Here is a 17,892-nt window from a genome sequence, read left to right on the forward strand (position 1 = left end):
AATCACAATAACAAGAAGAAAAAATGAATAGAATATGGTTCCATGACATACTGAACTGAAACACTCTATAAAAAGCTCAAATGTTCATCTCTGCCTAAAAGTCATCAGGGAAGGAGCAGGGGTGAAATCCAGCAGGTTCTGACAGGTTCTGGAGAACCGGTAGCGGAAATTTTGAGTAGTTTGGAGAATAGCAGAAATTTTGAGTAGTTCAGAGAACCGGCAAATACCACCGCTGGCTGGCCCCAAAGTGGGGTGGGAACAGAGATTTTGCAGTATCCTTCCCCTGCCATGCCCACCAAGCCACGCCCATCAAGGCATACCATGCCCACCAAGCCACGCCCACAGAACCAGTAGTAAAAAAATTTGGATTTCACCACTGGGAAGAAGCCAGTCTGGTCTCTTATAGGAGACCGTTCCAAAACAACTGAAAAGAAGCATTTCTTGGCTTTAGTTCCTTGTCAACACCAGCACTTCTACATTATACTCAGAAACCAACCCACAATTGGTATAAGACTTGACAGTATTGGAGTTACAGTATATGTTCCCAACATTGGGTATGAGTCAACACAACAGGCCGCTACATTCTGGTTCAATTGCTGTTTTTGAGTGGTTTTTAAAGGCAGACTACTGCATTGCAGTAGTCTAAGGACATGAGGTGCTGTAGTCAGGTTGTCCTGCACTAGATAAGGCTGCATTGAGTGCATCAGCTGAAGCTGGACTCTTCTAGCACAATTTCCACTTGCTTTTGATGCACAGCCGTGAGTCCAGAAGGACTGTGAAATTGCAAACCTGTTTTGGAACCTAGGAGTCCCTGAATGTAGTAGATATATATGTTTGGCAACTGACCAGTATTTTCAGTCATTGTCTACCAGATGTATCAAACTTCAGTTCCCAGAATTCCAAGCCACAGGTGACCAGGTGGTGCAGTGGTTAGAATGCAGTATTGCAAGCTAATTCTACTGATTGCCGACTGCCAGCAGTTTGCCAGTTCGAGTCTCACCGGTTCAAGGTTGACTCAGCCTTCCACCCTTCCGAGGTTGGTGAAATGAGGACCCAGATTGTTGGGGGCAATATGCTGACTCCATAAAGCACTTAAAGAAGGCTGTAAAGCACTATGAAGCATTATATAAATCTAAGTGCTATTGCTGTTGTACGATTTAGCTGTAAACTACTTCAATTCCTTTCAGATTTGGATTCTTTTCAGATCTCTTGCATGAATACCTGGAGGCTTGACAGGGGCAGGAAGAGGTCTTCAGGCAAGGTCCTGTTACTTCTCCATATGTTCTGGAGAAGAGCTCTTCCTATAAAAAAAGAGTTCTAAGTAAATAAAGAAATCAAAAAGATCACACTCCGAAATGTCTACAGCAGATCAGATTAAAATGGAAAATTAAAGTGCATTCCATTTAAGTGCAGTTTCACCAATCATTATGCACCTGACCTCCAGATGTTGGGGATAATCTTAATAACTAAATTCGTGAAGTGTGAAATATCCTAGTGTCAAAATAGGAATTTTATCAGCTGGATCACAATTGGATAGCTGTTCTTTTTGTTGCCTGCTTGGGAGAACAGCAAAACTTCCCATTATCCTTTCAGATATGAAAATTCTGTTTTGACAGACATAAGGGCAAAACCCCAAGCCATTAATGCAATTGAGATAGAATTCTCAGCCTTCTAAGAAGAAATGAGAGGAATGAGTGCTGGGAGCACTGCAAATAATTTATTCAGGAATGGAATGATGCAAGCTTGAAATAATGTCATTGTTTACAAGGGGAGGATTTCAGAAAATATGAAAGTAGCAGAATATTAATCAAACAAGCAGAAAGTTATGTTATAAAATGATGGCCAATACATTCCACGGTACTTTTTCAAATTACAAAATAATCCCAGGACATTTCTTGACTATTGGATGTATTGGATTATATCTACTTCTTCATCGGGTTCTGTTAGCAAACTAAATAACAAAATAAAATAAAATCTGCCTCTTGCTCAGTCAGTTCACTCCTTATAGAATTGTGACTATCGTCTTTTACCTACTGTGAGCGAGTATATCTACTTTTTCTTAAGTCAATATAATGGTACAACATAAAATAAGCTGCTTCCTTTGTTGCATCTGTTTATTCCTGTAGTGGATAAGGTTGTCCTGTTCTTCTGTTGCTGCTGTCCCTTTTCAACACATCATCAGACAATGAGGAAAACCATGAGAATCAATGCATTGAAGCACTGTGCACTGAGTGGCAATTCAGAACAAGCTCCTCTAGTCTGATATGTTTGATTTCTATCCCATGCCCCACGAGAGTGCCACTTTTTTTTCTGGGATGCATATGTGTCTTCAACTTAGTCTTGGCTGCTGACCACTTTCTGGGCTATAGACTCTGTGGTTTTCTTTGCAGATTTAGTTTGCTATTCACTACTTTCTGAGAGATAAGGACTGGAACCAGAGTCACCCAGCTGATTTTGTGTCTATGTTCCCTCCTGTACTCTGCAGCACCCACCACCTGTTCATGCTCTTCCACCTGTGTGCCCTATCACACTCCACTGTGAAACCCTCCTGCCTAGCTATGCTCCTGTCATGTCACAGTAGTCACCTGCATGCTCTCCCACACTCCGCAGCAGCCAACACATGCCTAGACATACTTGTGGTTCATGGCAGCGGCCATATCTTCACCGGGCTGCCACTGGCCTGCTTGCAAGCTGCTCAAAACTTGCCACTTTTTGCCGGCTTCCACTTGACTTTACTTGTTGTAAGCTAGCAGGAAATCCTCACTTAACAGCCTACAAATCTCTCCTAACAATGGCAGCAGGGACTGCCAGGATTGCCATTGTTAAGCCATGTAGTCACATGTTGTATTTTACAACCATATTGCTTAGTGACAGAAATTCCAATCCCAATTATCTTAGCTAAATGAGGACTACGTATGTTTCAAAGTTGCTGATACCCACACAAAAACACAGTGTTCAAAGCTTTCAGATTCCAGGTTACAATTGTGGCTGTAATCACAAACAATATGGCTATTGTATCTTATGGTACAGATTATACTTCAGGATATTCTTAAAGTAAATTAGCGGTAACATGTCCCTTCTTTCTGGAATGAAATTGTAAAGATCTGGTCCTCTCTCCTCTACTTTGATGGAAATCTTGGCAGAACTTTGTGTCAAACATAGCTGGAAGGTGAGAGATATGAAACGAAGTCAAGAAGCACAGTGGTTATGGAGAAGAGCAAATGCTAGGAGAAAAATATCTATATGAAGACTGACTAGCTACCAGAAGGAGGGGATCTGCTCGCATCTCCCAACACTCTAAAATCAACCTCTGATCACCCGTTGGACATCAAAAGGGAAAAACAATACTTGTATACTAGTACAGTTTGTAGCAACTTAAGGCTGTCTCATTCATTGATTGGGAACATGAGAACATTTTGATGCAAAGTGGGGGGTTCATATTGTCAAGGCATAGTTGTACTATAGCTACTGGCACACAAGGACAAGCCATATGAGTGATTCATTCTTCCAGTTATAAATGACACCCTGTGATTTTGTTTTTTGGAGGCTCCTAGGAATTCTGTTGTTACAATCGTTTGCTAGTGCAAAATTGCAATTAAGTATGGCTGTACTCACATTCCTTGGCATATAATTCTAAGAAATGTATATTATCCTAAAGCATATCCTCAGTTACACCAAAGATATCTGCCTGAACCATTTCCAAATGTTTTCTGTCTCTTCTGGGCCTTTTATCCTTCATTGTCCTGGCAAGGATCTTCCATATCTTTGTCAAGGCCACCTCCCTTATTCACTACAGTGTAGTACTAATTATAATGCATCATTTGCTGCATGTGTTGATCTTCATATTGTCCTGCTTTCCCTTTGCTTGCACAAATAATTGTTAAATCTCGTTAATTTTTGCACTATGTAGTTTTTAGTGACAATTCATTGCAGTTCTAAAACTATAAGAAGCTGCTGTGGCTATCAAGTATGAAAGTTATTCTGCAACTTTGCAAAAGTAAAACAGTAAGGTTTAATTGAAACGGGAGGTAAGACAAATCGCTTTAGACTCCATGGTTGTTCAATGATGCTGGTTTTCTAGCACATCATTACTGTTGGGTTGAATAACTCAATTAATTTTTAATTTTTCTTTCACACCTGCAGAAATTAATGAATGTCAATCTAACCCATGCAAAAATGGTGGTGTCTGCAAAGACCAGCCAGGATCATTTATCTGTCATTGTTCTGAAGGCTTCGTTGGAACGCAGTGTGAAATGGGTAAATAAAGAAATGAATGAATGAATGAATGAATGAATGAATGAATGAATGAATTCTAAGAAAATTCTTAGAACTTCCAATATTACTTCTTACTAACAATGGAAGATAAACATCTTTGTGTTGTTTGATCTGTCTCATAAATATGCTTTATTCAGTATAAATGTTAATTTAACTGTTACAGTACAAATCATAGCTATTTAAAAAAGTTATTCCTTCTGACATTGGAAGGCAGGGTGTTTGTAGGTTGTATAAACCTTGTAGCTGGTCTGCGCACAGCAGTATAAATTAGAACATATCACTGCTCTAATTCTTAGAAAATGCTGCTTAGAGATTTACAGTTTTTATACATTCTGATAGAGATTTTAGATGGCATGAAGTAGTCACCTATTCATCTCACTGAGGATGAAGATAATCTGCAGTGGCTAGGCTATGTTGAGCCAGCTGTGATATATTCCTATTATTTTTAGATTTTTTTGTACAACTCCCCTGTCATGAGGCTATTCATTACAGACAGTTAGATTGTCATTTCGGATAGTCACTCAAGTGATGTATTTCTTAATGAAATTGAAACCTCTGAAAAGGTTGCTAAAAAACAAACTTGGGCCCCATAAGTATTTTTCCTTAGGTTTTGGTAGAAATAATAGTGTCATTATCTGACATGAATTTCCTCCACCAATTTCATACTTATTAAGCAGAAAGTATATAGTGCATTCAGAAAGTATTCAGATCCTCTTCACTTTTGACAATTTTGTTATCCTGCAGCCTGATTCTACAGTTGTTGAAATTCATTTTTTTCTCATTAATCTACACTCAGGATCCTATGACAAAGTGAAAACAGAATTTTAGAAATGTCTGTAAATTTATTAAAAAGAAAAAACTTTGCAATAACATGATTCTCAGGTCTGATGAAACCAAGATTGAACTGTTTGGCCTCAATTCTAAACATTATGTCTAGAGGAAACCAGGCACCACTCATCACCTGCCCAATACCATCCCAACACTGGAGCATGGTGGTGGCAGCATCATGGTGTGGGAGTGTTTTTCAGCAGCAGGAGACTGGTCAGGGTTGAGGGAAAGCTGACTGGAGCAAAGTACAGGGATATCCTCAATGAAAAGATGTTCCACAGTGCTCAGGACCTCAGACTGAGCTGAAGGTTCACTTTCCAACATGACAACGATCCTAAGCACACAGCCAAGACAACACAGGAGTGGCTTAGGGAGAACTCTGTGAATGTCCTAGAGTGGCCCAGCCAGAGCCCTGACTTGAATGCTAGGAAGGAAGAATGGCAGAAAATCCCCCAGTCCAGGTATATAAAGCTTGTCGTGTCATACCCAAAAAGATTCCAGGCTGTAATTGCTGCCAAAGATGCTTCAACAAAGTACTGAGTGAAGGATCTGAATAATTATACCAATGTGATATTTCAGGATTTTTTCTTTTTAATAAATTTACAGACATTTCTAAAATTCTGTTTCACTTCATCATTATGGGGTACTGAGTGTAAATTACATTACAGCAGGCATCTTTGTAAAGGGCTATCCACCAGAAGCAGAGTCATCTTCTTAATTCCATGTGACACCTCCTACAGATATCTGAGTGAGTGTATTTATGCTCCCCAGAAGTGGATGCCTGCAAATCAAATCCATGTCGGAATCGAGGAAGTTGTGAAAGTCACAGTGGTTCTTACCTGTGTGTTTGTCCAGAGGGCTTCTTTGGCTATCACTGTGAGTCAGGTAAGGTAACATGAAATGCAAGGGCATTTAGCAAACTCAAAGGTACTTACTAATTTTCCAAGACAGTAAAAGGAATAGATATATTGTACACATTTTAAGGAAGTTCGGTCTTCCCTTACAAACATTTTCACTTTTCACAGTTTCTGTAAAAACTGTGGTTCTCAATGAATTGCTTTGTCCTTCTGTCCTAGTTAGTGATCCCTGTTTCTTCAATCCATGTGGAAATAGAGGCTACTGTCTACCAACTAATGAATCCCACATCTGCACCTGCAAAGTGGGCTATACTGGCAGGAATTGTGAGAAAGGTAATCAAACTAAAAAGCTGAATCTACATTAGTCATGTTCATCCTAGAAAATAGTAATTGTATGGATTGAATACATTTTCCTCCTCATTTTTTCTTCATTTGGGATGAACAAAACCTCCTTCCTAATTTCATCTCAACAATTTCAATTGCTGGATGGAATTTCATTAGAAAAGTGTCACTGGTTTTAGAATAGATACTGTAATTGCAAAAACATCTTCTCCTGATGTTTTTGTTGATTCTTCTGAGGTAGCTGAATTCCACTATTTGACTTTTGTTTTCCAGTTTTCCTTCCAGGTATATTGTAATGTTGGCGAAGGAAATATGGGAAGGAAAACCTTTTCATTGGGAGGGCACAGTGCTGTTCTGGGAAGGGAGGTGTTAAAAAAGAGACCCATCTCTTTCTATATACAGGTGATGCTGATGGGCATACATATTGATTGGGACTTTGATTGCATTGTTGCAACTGTTGTTGTGACTATTTACACACGGAGGGAGGGAGGGAGGGGAGAGGGAGAGGGAGGGAGGGAGAGAAAGAGAGAGAGAGAGAGAGAAAGAGAGAGAAAGAGAGAGAGAGGGAGGCTCCTAAGGTGGCAGTAATTTGAAGCAGTCTAAATCATAAAATATAACAAATGGCTGTTGGATGCCTCCAATATGGCTACATATTCTGGAAGTTGTCTGAAAGAAATGAGGCAGTGGAAAGCCAAACTAACTCATTTAAATGAGTTCTATTTTTTTCCTTCTTTTGTTGGCACTGACACCATGAAGAGCTGCTGCCACCAATGTCATTAAAGGTGGAAAAAGTGGAGGAGAATGGGTTGTCAATCTCTTGGCGCCCACCCAAGGACCAGGCTGCCAAACATATAATTGATGGCTACGCCGTGACGTACGTATCCTTCGACGGCTCTTACCGCTGGACTGATTATGTGGACCGAAGTCGTGCTGCCCACCATTTGCGGGCACTAGCCTCCGGCAAAGCCTACAATATTTCTGTCTTTTCAGTCAAACGCAAATCGAATAACAAGAATGATATCAGCAGGCCCATCATGCTCGTCACTCGTACTAGTGAGTAGCTCCTTTAGAGGAATAGAGTTGTGGGTACAGAAATGCCTGGCTGCAGTAGCTAGAATGCCATGCAAGCAGTGCTTAAGGATCCTCAAGGCATTTTGCAAGATCCTTAACATGTAACAACCTTCCAGAACCTGGCTATTCTCCCTTAGAGTTCCATAATCTACAACTAGCATGAACCAAGGGCACTTGGTTGGGGAAAGCTGTACAATAAGAATAGTGGGACACCATTCTTTGATTCATAGTAGAAATTTCCTCTATACCAAGCTAGCATAATTACATTTAGACATGACACAGGAACAAAAGGAAAAATGTTGCATTAATCTTGTCTTGTTCTCCAAATATGTATTACCTTATAATCACCGCCTATAAAAGTCAAAGTTGCAGCAAATGATTTACAGTGGCAGTTACAAAATTATAATCGGGTATTACCATTCTTACTATATATATTTCTTCTATGCGATGTAATCTTAGGCTGAATTAGTTCAGATTAATTGCATTTTCAGACAGTGCTTAAAATGCTCCCAACAAAAATTCAATTGGCGGCTGCTTGCTAGCTTGTGATAGTTTGATTTCTTTAATTCTAATAAGAAAAAGCATTAAAAGAACTTGAGTTATCATGCTTGATAATTTATTAGTCTTCTTTGGATAAGGAAAGTAAATTAATTTTGATTATTATTCTTAAAGGTATGGAATGTGTGGACAAATTATTTACAAAGTTTATATGTGCTTCACTGTTCCATACTTTCATTTGACACTTGTATTTGGGATTAATTTTTTTTCAAAGAAGAGTCCTGAAATAAATAGCACTGAGAATAGGGAAGAGAATTCCAGGTAATATTAAAGAGAATTCCATAGAATGTTAGCAATAAAGTGGTTTAAAGTGTTTTTAATTGGGTAGGCAAAATTGATATAGCAAAATGACTTTTAGTCTATTAAATGACCTGTTAATATGCAATTCTTCCCTTCTTCTATCCTGGTTTTTAGCAATTCAGTACATCAGAATAAATTAAGTGCACTTGAAAAACAGCATATCATATCCTAATAAAGCAAGAGCACATGTGAAGCAATAGACAATGAAATGTCCTAGACCTAGGCAATGCTGCTAAACTTGAGATTCTTTTTTTAGTCTAGGAAAACAAGAGGAAGGTATTTCTTCTTCAAGGATATGAACTATAGGTCTTGAAAAGAACTACCTAGAAGGATGACCCATAATATTTCTTATTATTTTGCAATGGTATCATTAATAATGTTCACAACTAAATAAGACTTTTGATTTGATCTCTTCTTCTAAGAATTAGATGCTGCCTTCAGTCTTGGGTAGACCTTAATACTGAGCACATGTGATACTTAATAAAGTGCATGCATATATTCCTTAAACTGTTTTAAGGAGTTTAAGAGAAGACAAATGTCATTCTGCAGTATTATCTTCTCTAAAAATCTCAAACAGTTCTGTTGGAATTGGATTGAGCTCTAATGACACTTAATGTAAACAAATTTTATTTGCATTGTTCTCATACTAATTTATTAGCTCGTATCGATCTCACTAATTTGTATCAATGTTCTACTTAAAACATTTTATGAGGAAATACTTTTTCAAGTTTTATCTGGGCTGCTTTATAGCCATAATGCAGGGGTGGGTTCCACTTACCTTTGCTACCAATTCGCAACGGGAGCACACTCTCGCGCACGGTGCTTCTGCGCATGCGCATAGCATCCATAGCCTCCCGCTGCTGTTACTACCGGTTTGCAAGTTCTGAACCGAACCAGTAGCAACCCACCACTGACATAATGGTACAGATTTTTTTCTTGTCTATTTTATGGCTGTTGCTATTTCAAAATGCAGAATAAGAACCAGTTGGATTAATAGAATTGCTATGCCAATGAAATATTTGAGGGACTAAATGTTTATGGGTGATGCAGCAAAATTAGACTATTTTTCTGTGGGATTATGACTTATGCTAGAATATGAATGCATAAGACATATAAAAGTGATGTGCTGTTAGTACATTTGTTCCATGGGCTTCCCTGCTCATTTGAGTTACATAGCACTAAATTAGTTATGCAGAAAGTTGCTGAAGAGATAGTGCTATTGTTCATGGATTTACATTTCCTATGCTGTTATGCTAATGACTGACTGGTGAGAATATCTGTCCCCATTGGTCCCCTCCAGAAGTTTGGAAATTATAATTCTCAGAAAGTCAGGAATACTAGCCTCAGTGTAAAGTATCAGGTTGGAAGCAGCAGAACCCGAGCTTGCTTTGTAAATGAATAACTGTGTGTATTCATGAAGTATCTTTATTAAATTTATGTAGCCTCTCATCTCATGAGAAATAACTCTGGGTACTGTACAATAATTAAACAAAAAACAATATAGGTAGTCCTTGATTTTGAACCCCAAATTTCCTTTGCTAAGCAAGACAGTTGTTAAATGGGTTTTGTCCCATGTTATGACCTTTCTTGCCACAGCTGTTAAGCGAATCACTGCAGTTGTTAAGTTAGTAACCTGGTTGTTAAGTGAATCTGGCTTCTGATTTTTTGATCACGTGACCAATGGGGTGCTGCCACAGTTGTAAGCGTGGAAAACATTCATAAGTCACTTTTTCCAGTGCTGTTGTAGCTTTAGATGGTCACAAAACGAGTGGTTGTAACTTGAGAATTATCGGTACATATATAAAAGCATTTTAAAAAATATTTAAAAATCAACATTTAGAAATTAGAATTGAATTGAATTTAAAAAATTAAAAATGTACAAATCTCAGGCAGAGAAGGAAAACTTGCTGCTAGTCTTGGATACAAGCCACAAACTGTTTCCTGGTTATTGGTGTAAATTGTGGCTGCATCCTTTCTATGCCATTCACTTTACTTTTTTTATGGGATGTCTCAGGGCTTCACTCTTTCCCCACTCTTTTTTAACATGTACATGAAGCTGCTGGGTCAGAGCATCTGTTGACACAGGGAATGGTATCAGTATGCTTGTGATACTTACATGTACACCTCTGCTTTGACTTTACCAGATGATGCACTCAGGTTCTTTCCCATTGCCTGGAGGCTCTGGGAGTTTGAATGGAGATGGGTGATGATGATATAAATAAAATAAATAAATAAATACTTGGTAATTGAGTGTGTCAGAACATCTTGAGGGAGACCCTTTACTATGGAATAAAATGTTTTTTCTCCAGTACAGTTGCAAGATGCCATGTAGTTTACTGCCAAAGGAGGTGGGGAGGGGTGCATTATGTTATAAAAGTCCTGTCAAAATCCCAGAGCAACATTTGTCTTAGTAGAAAACAAGAAAAAGGCTTCTGATAGGACTGTTCTTCTTGAGGAAGATCAAGTGGGTGTGTTGTCAATTGTAGTGAGTTGTAACAATCCCTTGCACTTCCCTTCTCTCATCCTAACAGGACCTCACCCAGTAGAAGGATTTGAAATAGCCAATGTGACTTCCACAACCATTACTGTGCAATGGGCTCTTCATAAACTCAAACATGCCACAGTCAGCAAGGTGCGCCTGTCCATACGGCAGCCAGAAGATGTAGAGGATCATGCTGTAGAATTAAACAATACTATGACCAAATACACATTTTGGTGAGCAAGAAGCAAAAGATATATGGGATGGAAGAAGGGAGGTAGTGGTGAATAAATAAAAGTAGTCCAGAGTGTTTTTTTGTAACGTAGCTAAACAGCTGGCTTGCTAGATCACCAAAGATTAGGCCAAGGTAAACAATTTAATGAACAAAGCACTCGTATAGATCCACTCCTCAAAGTCTCAGAATAGCCACTGGAAAATTGGCACAGCTGCTTCAAAGGCCTTCTGAGTTTATTGGAGCATTACCAGATCATTTCCATAGGCCTAGCCGAGATTAGAGATTAAACAGTTGTATTTCTTGCTTAGATATTTTTTATGAAGTTTAGGAACCTCAGTGTAAAGACACTTCATCAAAAAATTAGCTCTAAAATTAGCTCTTGAATCCATAATAAAGGTGGGAAAGGGAAGACAAATCAACAAGACCAAATGGCAAAAAGAAAGGGAAAATTTATCCTATCTGAATCCACCTTTATTTATTTCCATTAAATTAAATACAAAAACTTCTCAAATTAGAAAGACAATTGAAGCATATATGTGGTAGAAAATTGAAACTGGCATTGATTCAAGTATTTATCTTCTATTGAACAGTTGTGTGCATATATCTGACTGGATAGTTTATCTAAGTTTCTGACTCATCAGTGGTCAATAAGGAACTGTGTTTTTTTCTTCAAAAATCCTAACTCTCTGATTAAGATTTATTCATCGTATCTAATCTTTCATAAGGGACCTTCAACCAGGACAGAAGTATCTTATCCATATGTGGACCTTAAGTGGCCTTAGTAGTGAAGATCATGCCACAGAGAGCTTTGCTACATCTCCTTTTTACGTCTGGACCCGTGAGTTTTACTGAACGTTTTCTGCTTGCTTTTTGCTTTGTCATTTTGTAATTCATAAACCAATTAAAACAACAGAGCAAAACAGTGGTAAAAGTGTTTGTAGCCCCCTTCCTGATACCATAGGAGGGCATCTGACCAAACTTTGCACTGTTTATGAATTGAACAGCAATTTAATAGCTGTCATTAGCTTCAAAATCCTGCTAACGAAATAAACCCTAACTGTTGAAGCCACAATTTGAAAATCATTAATTCTATTCTTTATGCAACTTCCTCCAAAGTCTGGAAAGTAAAGGAAGGAATGACTTACCTTGCTTGCAGTGGTGAAATGTAAAATTTGTTACTACCGGTTCTGTGAGCGGGCTTGGTGGTGGTGGGGATAATGTGACTGGGTGGGGGTGGCCAACATTTTTTTTTTTTTACTTTTAAAAGCATTTTTTCTACAACCTTAAGAGGTTGCAGAAAAAAATGCTTTTAAAAGCCTCTGACGATCCCAGCTGAGCCACACGATAATCAGAGGCTTTTTTTTTATTTTTAAAAGCATTTTTTCGGCCGAAGAGGTTGTAGAAAATATGCTTTTAAAAGTAAAAAAAAAAGGCTCTGATGATCACGCGGCTCAGCTGGGCATGGGGGGGGCATGGATTTTTGCTACTGGTTCTCCGAACCACCTGTCGCCATCGCTACCGGATTGGGCGATCCGGTCCGAACTGGGAGCATTTCACCCTTGCTTGCTTGTCAATCATATACAGCTGGAATGTACCCTTACCATTCAGTGTGGATGATTTGCTGCTTAATTTTATATTATATCATTAGTTTAGCTGATGCAGAAGGATAGTCCAAATATTAGTTACCTCCATAATTTCATTTCAAATTAAAAATCCATCTCTAGTTTAAGCTACTTTGATCATTGTTCCTCCTTTATACTTCTTGTTATGAAGATCAGCAACCAAAAAAATGCAATCTTTCATAGTACACCTGGGATGCCTTCTTTCCTATGAGTGGAATAAAGTTGGGGGAGGAGAGAGGATACAAATGTACAAGAGGGCACAAAGGTAACGCAATCACAGGAGCCAGATAACTAGTGAATTCCAAGAAGCTGCTTGCAAATTTAAGAAAGCAGAGAAGTGAGCTTAGCACTAATGTTGAGGGTTCCCCCATTTTCATAATTATTTATTTGATAGACAGCTGAAAATTCCAATCAAATTTCCTTCTTCTCTCTGAACAGGACCTCTGCCTCCTAGAAACCTCACTGCATCCAGAGTTGCAGCCACCTCTGTCCAGATGACTTGGGAACAACCCCTTGTGGGCTCAGTGGAAGGCTACATCATCAATGTCAGTACCAGCCAGAGTGTAAAGAGCCGCTATGTCCCCAATGGAAAATTGTTTTCCTACACCGTGCGTGACCTGAACCCAGGTCAAAGGTATCGCTTATCTGTGATGGCTGTTCAAAATACTGATCAAGGACAAGTGATGAGTGAGCCAGCCCATCTTTACATTACGGCCTGTAAGTGTAGATCACACATTATTCTCCATACTGCTGTTGTTTACCTTCCTTATTAAGGGTGAGAAAGGCAGAGGCGGCAGCAGCTTGTATCTCTCTATATCCTTCATGCATTCAGCGATCAACTACTTCTATTCTCTGTGATGACTTTTTTTAGCAAAACCTAAGAATCAGTGTTTGCATCCTGTTTCCTTGGATGTGCAAATGAAAGGCTTAGATGTCTTGCTTATCCTTTTGATTTAAAGTAACATCATGCCATTAAATAGTTGTTGGAAATCAATTATTGAGTATCTTTTTAAAAAATAATAATAGTAATAATAATTGGGAGAGAAATAGAATAAATCTGGTTGTGACTGCATCCTCAAGGAAATTTAACATATCTGTCCAAGATTATTTTTATGATGAGGAATGTCTCCCTTGCTGAATCTGTTCTATTCTGGGAAGATTTTTATTGGGTAAAATGGCTTAAAAGGAAAGGCTTAACTCTACCATCTGCACAACATCATAATTACAATAACATTCACCAGCATACTTTGAATTTTTTTCCTAAGACTGTGGCATAGGCATACCCTGCTGAAAAGGAGACAGGCCTCGAGTTACCCAGATTTTTACATTCCATTCATCCAGTTTTGTTATCGTGTCTTATATTTAGTGCAGAAAGATGGAACCTCTGAAAGACGCTGGAGCCAAACTGGGCATCCACGGATGCTGAGAAACAGAGTGCCCCCAACTTTCCTACCAGAATTGCATGTGCTTGCTGAGCACTCTGTCCCCGAGGAGCCCTCACTAACAGCCAGGTAAAGAATGAAACTAGATTACAATAAATGAAACTAGAATAAAATAATTATAGATTCATGGGGTGCTAAATTGATGCACATCATTTTAGCTTTGCAAATGGGAATGTCTGAATCTTTCTGTTTTTTAAAGGTTTACAGAACTAGTGGATGGCAGAGGAAGGATCACTACTAAAATCAGCAGCTCTCCAAGTCGATCAGTTTCTGTGAAAACACGTATGTACTGTTCACCCTCCCTTGTTGGCTTTCTGCTCTGTCACACAGCACAAACTTTCTGGTTAAAATATATTCTTGCCTGCTTCTTCTAGAACCAGAAGTTCTCACGAAAGTTGAAGAAAATGTGGAGGAATCAACTAGTCGGGCCAAACTAGCAGTGCAGCTGTCAGAACCTGAGAGTACCAAGAGAGAAAGTATGTTTGAAGAAAGGAGATAGAGATGGTCCAAGATTACCCCCTTGCCTCTCCAACCTTAAGTAATGTTTGATTTGTACTGGATTATCAAGAATCTTAAAAATAGCCAGAGTATTACACCCTTCCCTTTGCATTACCAGGTGAGAGGCAGAATTGTTCCATAAACTTCTGCAAAAATGGTGGGACCTGTGTTGCTGGATTAGAGTCTTATAATTGTGACTGTACTCCAGGATTCAAAGGCAGATTATGTGAACTAGGTGAGTTAAAAGTGTGCTTTTCTGAACAATTTTGCCACATGCAACTAAGAAGGAGAGAGAGAGAGGGAGGGAGAGAGGGAGAAAGGAAGGAAGGAAGGAAGGAAGGAAGGAAGGAAGGAAGGAAGGAAGGAAGGAAGGAAGGAAGGAAGGAAGGAAGGAAGGAAGGAGGGGTAATAGGAATCTGCCTGGATATGCAACTGTTGCTCCTCTTTTTAAAAGAGCTGAAAAACTTACATACAGAATTAGAAATGATGTTTAGCAGTACAGGATAAAAACTGGATAGAAATTTATCCATAAACTGGAAGGAGAAGTTGAGTTAAAAATCTGCACTGGGAAATAGGGAAAGAACTTGATTTATGGGCTGTAGGAAATATATGCAACAATACTGACAAAACTCTTTCTGGCCCCAAAAAGACATATGCCTACACCTGTGTCATAAATGTAATGTTCATCAGACTTTGGGAACTGATAAATCCATTAATATAGGCCATTAACCCACACAAAGTATTGTTCACACATCAATCTGTTATATGGCTACGTTTTTGCCATGAACTGGAAAAAAAATATTATTGGAAGAGGAAGTGAGATTTGTGTACATATAGATTCCACATATGGAATCTAATTGTAATATGATTGCTACAAATGCATAAAAGAAAAACTTCGTGGCTTAAAAAAACAGTATTTGGAAGGTGAATTTTCATAAAGAAATATGTGAGTGAGTGAGTGAGTGAGTGTGTGTGTGTGTGTGTGTGTGTGTGTGTGTATGTGTATACACTTTCAATATAGTTCTGGTTCAGAAGATATTGACCTTGCAAGCTACATTTTATTCATGAAATCTATTTCTGACTTATAAATGAAAATTAAAAACCATATGTGGGAAGTACCTGTTTGGGTCATGATTGGAAAGTAGTAGTAGCTATTGAAAAGATGAAATAAGGTGTGCATAAAAACTTATAACAAGTCTTGTCCCTTCCCTGATAATGATTTCCCAACTCTGCCCTTTTCTTTCGGTTTTTATATTCTCTATAATGAAATGAAATTATGCCACCAAGAATAGTCTAGAGAAGGGGCTTATATCAATAGTGGGTTTCAATTTTGGCCGCTACCGATTCGCTCGTGGGCGCACGTGTTCGTGCACGCGATGCTTCTGCGCATGCGCAGAGACGTCCGGGCGGGTGGGCAGAGCCTCCTGCCACTGCTACTGGTTTGACCAGGGCGAACAGGTAGCAACCCATCACTGGCTTATATTTAAACTATAATAACATCAAACATCTTACCTTAGAGTATGTCAGAGTGAATTAAGGAGGACACTGAAGATTATGCAGGCGTTCCAGTCTGCTATAAGTTCAAATTACTCTTATTTTTACAAAATATAGGTGTCCATCTTTTTTAATAGAAAAAAGAGACCACAGACATACTGTAGCTGCTAGTTTATATAATTAAGTACTGTAGACAGATATATGGATAGAAATTGAGCAAAGGTTGAATTGCTGCAAGCTTGCTTTACGGAGTGGAATTGCTATTTCAGTATTGCTATTAAGAAATAGGAAATATGTCTGCATAGCACAATTTGTAATTGTGTATCTGTGGGCAGAACTGTAACTGGGAGGAAAGGTTGAGGTTTTCATGGCTGAGATAATGCATAATTATCATGCTGAGCTTTATTAAAATTCTAACCTTATGAGAGCCAGTTTAGTGCAGCAATTGAGGCATCAGACTATAAAGCAGGAGACCTTTGATGTCCTTGGGCCAGTCACATTCTCAGCCCTAGGAAAGAGGTAATGGCAAACCACATCTGAAAAACTTTGCCAAGAAAACTGCAGGGACTTGTCCAAGCAGTTTTTTGAGAACCAGACATGATTGAACAGAAGAAAAAAGAATTAAAACAAAAATAAGGATGTAAAAAGCACGAGATTTTTTCTTTTGAGAAGATAAGATTCACCTGCCTTACAAAAACTGTTCTTGCCTTGTTTGCTACAGAAATTACAAGGTGATCCTATGCAATCCTCCTTGGCACAGCATATTTTATTATCTAAGAGCAAACTGCACTAACATACAATCAAGTTGTATCATGTACTTGTGTTTCCTTTCCCCTCTTCAAATCTCTTTCAAGATATATTTGCTCCCCCACAGACACACACATAAGAACAGTTTAATTCCTTGGCACTGCTGTATGATTTGCGCAAAGAAAATTAAATCCAAATATGTATCTCTATTTATTGAAATGAGCTCAATACATGATGTTTTTCCCCTCCAGCTTGTAAAAAAGTGCCTCAGTCTTGTACTCGGTTGTACTCTGAAACAAAACCTTTTCCAGTCTGGGAAGGAGGTGTCTGCCATTATCTGTAAGTATTGTCTTGACAATTTTTTTCTTTCACATATCAAACTTCAGATTTAAGCCTGCTATCCCTGATGCAGTCTGCTTTTTATTCCAACCTGCCTGTTCACTTTTTTCCATAGGAGGCCCAAGGAGAAGGGGGGGGGGGAGAGGAGAGATTCTTTTACGCTGAATTAAGGCTAGTTTAGATTTATACTACAAATATCATTTTTCTGCCTCAAAATAGCAAGATAGTATCAACTTTTCACCAGTTGCACCATCAAAAATTGGCAATATGGTTTTGGGGAGACTGCAGGTTGCTTGATTCTGCTGAGGCTTTGGGGGAAATGTGAGTAATGTCTTTCTGCCAATGGCCTGGAATTTTATTAGGGCACTGGGGGGTTATTACTCTTGCACAGTTTAAAAAAAAAAATCCAAGGGATTTAAGTTCTGGGATTTAATTTACAACCCTTTGTGGTCAAATTTCCCATCATTCATTCTTTAATATATGTTTGTTTTCCTATCAGATACAAGAGAGTCTACAAAGTGCACCAGGACATTTGTTATAAGGAGAGTTGTGAGAGTACTGGAACAAATAAGGCACTCAGCAGGTAAAACAAATGTAGTTTTTATAAGCCATCATTTCAGGAGAAATCCTAAGGATGCCTAACCTCCAATTTCTCATAGTACCAATTATAATTTTTAACAAAATGGTGGACATCATACAACCTGGATGTTAATTTATGGGGGACATCAGGCAATTTGGATATTGTAAGCCAGTTGGGTGACTTTGGGCCAATCACTCTTTCTCAGCCCTAGAAAGGAGTTAATGG

At 38.7% G+C, this 17,892-nt stretch overlaps 1 protein-coding gene across 4 annotated transcripts in view; it reads left to right on the forward strand.

Moving 5' to 3' along the window:
- Positions 1-17,892, forward strand: part of SNED1 (sushi, nidogen and EGF like domains 1) — a 79,139-nt gene that overhangs the window by 57,946 nt on the left and 3,301 nt on the right. For 3 of the 4 annotated variants that reach the window (XM_034439509.3, XM_034439511.3, XM_087872110.1), the window contains exons 19-31: positions 4,144-4,257; positions 5,875-5,988; positions 6,180-6,293; positions 7,059-7,355; positions 10,763-10,946; positions 11,671-11,783; positions 13,006-13,284; positions 13,934-14,078; positions 14,209-14,291; positions 14,384-14,485; positions 14,626-14,742; positions 17,000-17,087; positions 17,587-17,670. In XM_034439509.3, the coding sequence (XP_034295400.1) occupies positions 4,144-4,257; positions 5,875-5,988; positions 6,180-6,293; positions 7,059-7,355; positions 10,763-10,946; positions 11,671-11,783; positions 13,006-13,284; positions 13,934-14,078; positions 14,209-14,291; positions 14,384-14,485; positions 14,626-14,742; positions 17,000-17,087; positions 17,587-17,670 (1,834 nt within the window). Of the gene's footprint in view, positions 1-4,143; positions 4,258-5,874; positions 5,989-6,179; positions 6,294-7,058; positions 7,356-10,762; positions 10,947-11,670; positions 11,784-13,005; positions 13,285-13,933; positions 14,079-14,208; positions 14,292-14,383; positions 14,548-14,625; positions 14,743-16,999; positions 17,088-17,586; positions 17,671-17,892 lie in introns of those variants that run through there. The other variant, XM_034439512.3, reaches the window with a different exon arrangement.

The sequence above is a fragment of the Pantherophis guttatus genome, chromosome 6, assembly GCF_059756535.1.
Source record: "Pantherophis guttatus breed Tessera chromosome 6, ASM5975653v1, whole genome shotgun sequence".
Taxonomy (NCBI): Eukaryota; Metazoa; Chordata; class Lepidosauria; order Squamata; family Colubridae; genus Pantherophis; species Pantherophis guttatus.